Source organism: Megalops cyprinoides, chromosome 6, assembly GCF_013368585.1.
Source record: "Megalops cyprinoides isolate fMegCyp1 chromosome 6, fMegCyp1.pri, whole genome shotgun sequence".
NCBI lineage: Eukaryota > Metazoa > Chordata > Actinopteri > Elopiformes > Megalopidae > Megalops > Megalops cyprinoides.
Genome location: NC_050588.1, coordinates 36,941,754 through 36,949,089, shown reverse-complemented (window position 1 = coordinate 36,949,089; position 7,336 = coordinate 36,941,754). Strand labels below are relative to the sequence as shown.

Below are 7,336 nucleotides of genomic sequence, written 5' to 3'. Positions count from 1 at the left end.
TGAATGAAAACTGCAATGTTTTCATTCAATAATAATAATAATAATAATAATAATCAAAACCGAAATATTGGTCATAGGCCAAAATTCAATCAGGAGCAAACTCACTCATTTTACATTGGACCTTGATGGTGTCTCCCTTGCCCCGAGTGCAGCCATCAAAGACCTTGGTGTTGTTATTGATCCCGAGCTCTCCTTTGAAACTCACATAACTAACACCTCTAGGACTGCCTTCTTCCATCTGAGAAATATTGCTAAAATCAGGAAAATCGTATCAATTAACGACGCTGAAAAACTAATCCATGCCTTTGTAACATCCAGATTAGACTACTGTAATGCCCTCTTGTCAGGATGTGCAAACGTCTCATTAAAACCCCTTCAGCTGGTGCAAAATGCAGCTGCTCGAATCTTAACTAAAACTAAACGCTTTGAGCACATCACCCCAGTTCTGGCCTCTCTCCATTGGCTACCTATTAAATACCGGATCATTTTTAAAATACTCTTACTCACATTTAAGGCTTTAAATGGGCTTGCCCCCCCCTATCTTAAGGACCTTCTTCATCCATATCTTCCGCAGAGAGCCCTTCGCTCCCAAAATGCCGGGCTTCTCACCATTCCAAGAGTGGGCAAAACTACTGTAGGCGGTAGAGCCTTTTCCTATCAAGCCCCTCTCCTGTGGAACAGTTTACCCTCTGAGATTCGGGGAACAGACTCTCTCTCCACCTTTAAGTCTAGGCTCAAAACATATCTATATAGTAAATCCTTCAGCTGAGGGACATGGCCTGGTGCTGGCGTGGATCATAGAGTCTCTGGTGGACTAAGTGGTCATTGCTTTCATGGACCCTGTGCCGTGATCTGGTGTTGACCGTCTTAGGGTCGCCCTCATGACTATGCCGGTCCCTTGCCTCCCGTCCCCTAGGTTATGCTGCCATAATGTTAGCCTGCCGGGGTCTTTCCTTATTGCACACCTTTTTCTCTGCCCCTCCTCTCCTGCCTCTCTGTTCTACATCCCTGCCATTCTTATCATCCACTAACCACTGTTTTCTGTTTGCTTCCTATTCCCTGCTCCGGGCTCCTGTCCGGAGCTGTAGCCCAAGCGTCTCATCTCGTTTTCCAGTCCTGCTACCTCGCTGCCCTGCCCACCAAAGCCAACTGCATTCCAAGACCCGGACATCCTAGGAGACATTCTTATAATCACTCTACTGTTAACTGCTATTGTTTGTCAATAACAAATGTACATTGCATAATATTGTGTCTAACTCTATCTGCCCAGTGCCGGCCAGAAGCAGATGGGCCCCCCCATGAGCCCGGTTCTGCTCAAGGTTTCTTCCTGATAGGGAGTTTTTCCTTGCCACTGTTGCCTTGTTGGCTTGCTCTCAGGGGGTCTCAGGCCTGGGAACAATGTAAAGCTGCTTTGTGACAACTTGTGTTGTAAAAAGCGCTATACAAATAAAAATGAATTGAATTGAATTGAATTGAATGTGCATAATTGCTCTGATCTCAGACAAAGTCACTCACAAGACCTGAAGCATATACAAGACACAGGTCACTATCTTGTATCTTGTATTGCAATCAGTGCATCTTTCATTATCTCACGCCTTTCTGTGGTACTGTTCACTCCACCTCTCTTTGTTTTCACAGGCTGGACTGTCTTTTCTGGGATCTCCTGATTGTCTTTGTTGTAAAATCTCAACATTCCGCAAATAGTTTAAAACTAATTTCAGAAAAGATCTTCCAGTTTTTGGTGTCATTTTAGCTAGTTGTTGGTGATATTTGTAAATGTTGACTTGTTAGTCTACATGTATCAGTTCTAAATGGAATTTAGAATGTTTTCAAAGCTGCGCCCTATTATGGAATTTTTTTTTTGCTAGAGCTACTTCGTAACCATGCAGTAATCCAAAAAAAAGAGTTCAAATCAAATCTGTCTCAACCAATCAGAATCAAGGAACCAAAGCTCGAACAAATCTGTGGTATAACCCATGTTAATGTAAGAAACAATTCAATTCAATTCAATTTCAATCCAATTCAATTGAAAATAAATGTGGTGCATATTTCTGGATTTACTTTGTATTGACTTTTGTAGCACACTGCAATAGGTCAACTCATCACTAAAAAAGGCAAGATTACTATGCGATTGATTTTGATGTCTTTTTCCCCAGTTGTCCTTTCAGGTGTTACAATGAGACAACATAGAGAGGCACATTGTGGCTGGCCATCTCATAAGAAAAGATCAGTATCACACTTTTGTATGATAAGAAGTTCTTTAAAATTTTTATTCAGTATATGTGTTACATTCAATATCCAATGTGTTTCTTTTGGACACATATATAATTGGCATAAATACAAACAAGCGTTTTTGTGCCTTTCCTAATGAATAAAGAGAACAGACAAATGAAATATACTTCACACCTTCATATTTACATATAGTCCTCCAACTAGATACATCTCAAGTTAAAGCCTGCAATATTTACAGAGAACAAATGTCGTTTCATAGGAACAGGGAAAAAAAAATCAAGTTTGTTCTGTTGAAGTTGAGATTGTACATCATATTTGTGGTACACAATGGCTTTGATCATATCTTTCAGTGATTTTTCAAGAAGCCACGTGCAGAAGCAACATGGAACACATTCCATTCCTCAAAGGGTTAGGAAAACTCCAAGCCAGAGCCTGAATCTCCATTCACATTTCACTCTGTCTGAAAGAAAAAAAATTCTTCCCTCTTCTAGTGTTTGGGTTAACCCATAGACACCAGACTGCTCAAACACTACCGAGAACTAAAACTTTAAAACAATGACGTAAAATAACAGAAAAAACAAAAAACAAAAAAACAAAATTCTTATCTGTAGTGGACCGCCCAGAGAAATGGACAACTAGTCAATTCCGAGTAAAGAGGCCAGTCTTTTTATTAATTGGGATTAATAATGTTGATTTACTCATTTTAATAACCGTGATAATAATAATAATCATCAGAAAAAATTACTTCCTGTAAAGATAAAGGTAAGAGAATCTATGTAAGAAGCTAAGGGATTGGGAATTTAGTAGGGAAAACCTGATTCATCAATGACTGATTGGAAGTAATTAAAAAGTGTCACTCAGAGTACAGTAATTGTGATGTAACATGTCCAACAGAACAATAAAAGGGTATTTAACCGCTATGCAATGGCAAAAACTTAGGGAAGCAAACATAAAATGGTCTAGAATTAACTGCAGAGACGGGGGAAAAATAATTTTCTAAAGCACAAGTTCAGTAATTAGATGAATGTCTGTACGCGGTCACGCTTGAGAGAAAGCACAGACAAATTTCTTTTTGGGAAAGAGTGGCCTGCCAACTTAAGATAAAATAACAGCGAGTTGTTCCCTTCTGAAGACTTTACCTGTCTCTACAGGAAAACATACACACAATGGACACAGGAAAAGAGCTCTTGGTCTGGTCAAGTTCCTTTGCACTTTAAGCTATACTTAAATAGCAAAGAAAGGGTTGGGCACTTCCTTGAAATAAGAAATATATAAAAACTCCAGAGCCTCCAGAGCCAGACCTCAGTATGTCACAAAATAAACTGGACTGATGAGGCACCCACCTGAAATGTCCTTTTTGTAATCAATTATTATAGGATGTCACTGCTCCTCAATCAAAAAATATGGCTTTCGATTTGACCATATCAGAGTTGATACAACGAGCAAAAAAAAAGACGGAAGACTCAAGTAGCTTGAACTGCAATTATATTGACTGTGATATCGCCGAAACAAGACCTCTGCCAATCTCTCCTTTCACTGTGACATTACTATGGACTCTTACATAATGAATGTTTATATATTATGGGCATCTGAAATAATGGTGCACAGATACATGGTCAGATGCAGTTCCAACAAAGTTCGGATCAAGCTTTTAAAAGGAAAGGACTCCGACCACTGCCCATTAAAAATACACCACTTCTTTGAGCGTGTGACAAAACATGCTGAAAAAAGCCAAAACTGTGTGATTAATGCCTTAACTGAGGTCAGCTGGTTGAAGTGCATTAAATACATGATCAGATGTGAATGCATATACAATATGGTATAAACTACCTGAGATTTAAAAAAGAAAGAAACAAACAAAAAAAACAACCTTGCTCATTTGAGTAGGGGGAGATCATCATTCAACAGGCTTGCTTTCTAAAAGTTTGGCAACTAACTGCTTGCTTATGCACCCATTACTGTAATTAAAGGAAGAGATTGCTCACGTTATGCCATTGTAGTGGCTGTAGTGGTAGTATTTTTGGTTCAAATGCTTCTTTTCTCATTTGCCAAGATATTGTTTGTTTCCTTCTAGGCCTAAGTAAAAAAAAAAAAAAAAATTACAGTAGTGTTAAAGATGATACACAGTTAAGATACGATGAACAACCAAATGACAGTATTGCATTCTTTGGGAAAAACAATAAAATTCCACTTCTTCTCTGGGCAAAGGTTTGGTACAGGTTTGCCACTTGCATTGATGGTATGGCCTAATTTTTGCTATGAGGGACAAACCCACATTTGCTGTGTGTAGTTTTCTTAAGCTTATGATGCTATGCTCCCAACCGCAGTGCCGAGGAGGCCCGGGCCTCGGGGACGGCCGTGTCTGTCCTATGTAGTGATTAAGGGTAAATAGTGTTAGGGCGGGGCACACTGGGGGGGGGTTGCCGTGGCTGTGTGTCGGTGCGGAAACTCACTTCTCTTTGAGGACATCCTGCATTCAAAGCGTGTGGCCACCGAGTGCTGATATAAATAACAAAATAGTTTTATAAATATATAGAATCTGCGCAAGTCCTTTTCAGTCTGTTTCGGGGGGGTCACGGATTCAGGCTCCTCTCTCCCACCTCCTGGAAGAGTGAGGTATAAAACTCGGGTTCCAGCTGCTTGTTGCGGTACTTGTTGACGATCTCGGCGATCTTCTGTTTCCTCCGCACGTGCGGCGGGTTGTACGAGTCGCTCTCCAGCCTCTTCCTCCGGCACGCGTTGATAACCGTCTGTCTCACCAAAAACCCTGAGAGAAGCGGACGAAGAGCACGGAAAACTGAGCATCATTGCTTCCCCCAGGCAGACTGACCAAGAGAGGAGTGCTTACATGCTGACTGTTGAAGGGGTGTTTTCATTGGACAGTGGAGTCGTGATGCAATTGTTTTCTTTGGTTCCAACTCAATCCCCACCCCCTAACACCATCTATTTGTAGTATTTGCTGTTGAAGTTACATTTAGTATCATAATGTGTTTTGGACTCTGATCTAGTGACTGATGTATGGTGGTACACTTGGCTCCCCTTAACTATTCAGGTTAACTTGTTGTTAGGGCTTGAACAGTGTTATGCTCACACTAGCTGGTTTGGGAGTGTTGTTAGCCTGATCTGACGCTATTGCTTATTCAACGTGAATGGATACACTTCTGTTCTTTTGTACTGGAAGTCGCTCTGGATATGAGCGTAATGAGCGTAAATGAACGTAAACGTAGTGTAATGGAATGTAACTGTGACATCATCTGAAACATCGTACCTAAAGCTCTCCTGCTGACCACCATCCCATCCACCAGAGGTATGACCATGCTGAACTTGCCCACGGCTCCGTGGAGCTTGATCCGGAACAGGCCGGTTTTCAAGGGGTGGATGAAAATGACCGGGACGTCCTTCTCCGACGCCATGGGTCTGATAGGGGACATGGAACAAATATGAGAGAAAGCCTGTCATCAGCCAGTCAAACGGAGCCCCTCAGCAGCAATTCCTGTGTACAGAGAGAGCCCGGGAGAGATGCTTCTGCAAGTTTCACACATGTGGTACCTGTAGGAAGTGCTGCTGTTCGTTGTTGTCTCCACTCCAGTGCTGGTCTCTGCCAAGAGTTCTGGAAGGGGAAAGTTTTCTGGAAAGCAGAGGGAAAAACTGCTAAAGGATTGCAAAACGCAAATATGCTCTCAATCCAGCTTCAACATTCTAGGACGCAAGTTAATACACTGAATTTTAATAATGTTGGGTGTTAATTTGCTGTTGACACCTGTAAATTTATGATTTAATATTTTTAATAAAGATGTATTAAACGGTGCTTAAGGCTGTTAAGACTGCTCTCTGGAAAAAAAATTCCGCAGTAATAATTACTTTAAAAGGAACCTCAGGATGAAGTCTTTAGCTGGATGTATGAGGCCAACAGCCTTAAAAAGGCGGATCAATTCCTGTTTCATGCACACAAACACTTTTCCTGGGTTTTACAGTCTAAATGAGTGTAAATGTTGGCAATAAAATTTGCCTGAAATATTAAGAAATAAACTCCTCTACACAACAACCAGATCTCTGGATACCAATTAACTGCTTATGCAGAGAAAAGTAGTGTTAAAACATAAAAATGTTTTTTTTCATTATTAATGCAGATTTTTAAAAATATTTTACCAATGTCGTCATAGCGCTCGACCCAAACTACTAGCACTTTAGTCTCTGGTCCCAAAGGTGGCACAGTTCGGCTCAAGGGAATCTTCTTGGTCTTCACTGTGGGACTCTGCTGATAGGACAAAATGGTGAGCTCATCTCACCTTCGGTTGTATTTCATGTTTCAGAACCAAATGTCTGTTGTTTTTTTAAAGAGGATCAATTACTGGATATCTAAAAAAAATCATTTTTCATCATTATTTTGTGTTTTGATGGATGTCCTTCAAAGCACAGAATAGCTTCTAGTTGTATTATTTCAATAACTATAATTGATATTTTGATGTGCACTGTACTATGATACTGCATTTTATATTCTAGAACAAGAAATAGTTTCAAATAAAATGTGTATTGGAAAGATACGTTTTCACAGATTTTTTTTTTATTCCAGTTTAATACCAGCTGGAATACTGAACTGCTGAAGGGAGCACCTCTGTTGCTAATGGAAACAGCAACCCTTCCTCAGCCTGGCTCACCCTTTGAGACGGTCCGAGGTTTTCAGAGTGGTTTGGGAAGAGCTCCAGTGTCAGGTTAGACTGTTTCAGTAATCCGGGAAGCAGGTCCATCTGAGAGTCTGTCTCCATAGTGGGGAAGCTGTTCTCTGATGACTCAGCTAGACAAGGAGAATGCACACACACATAATGTCACCAGTGCTCTGTCAGCCACACAGGGCTCAGGGTATCTGCTAAAGAAATAACAATAATAACCTGCAAAAGACAGACTTCAGACAGTAAACTGAAACATAGCGTCTAGACTTTAACGTATATTATGTCCGTTAAACAAAAGTGTTGTAGATGATTGCCTCTTAGAAAGACATCCTACATAAAAAGCCACCTGGCCATAAGCCACTTACTGTACTACACCATGACAAATGGGAAAAAAATAAAATCATAAAACCTGGTCAGATGACAGAAAAAGCAAT

General features: G+C 40.6%; 1 protein-coding gene across 1 annotated transcript in view; it reads right to left on the bottom strand.

Moving 5' to 3' along the window:
- Positions 1 to 3,525: 3,525 nt before the first annotated feature.
- ralgapb (Ral GTPase activating protein non-catalytic subunit beta) overlaps positions 3,526 to 7,336 on the bottom strand; it is a 30,258-nt gene continuing 26,447 nt past the window's right edge. Inside the window, exons 26-30 of the mRNA XM_036530741.1 lie at positions 6,891 to 7,027; positions 6,382 to 6,490; positions 5,782 to 5,860; positions 5,501 to 5,649; positions 3,526 to 4,999 (exon numbers count right to left, since the gene is read on the bottom strand). Coding sequence (XP_036386634.1) covers positions 4,806 to 4,999; positions 5,501 to 5,649; positions 5,782 to 5,860; positions 6,382 to 6,490; positions 6,891 to 7,027 — 668 coding nt within the window. The 3' untranslated portion in view covers positions 3,526 to 4,805. The remainder of the gene's footprint in view (positions 5,000 to 5,500; positions 5,650 to 5,781; positions 5,861 to 6,381; positions 6,491 to 6,890; positions 7,028 to 7,336) is intronic.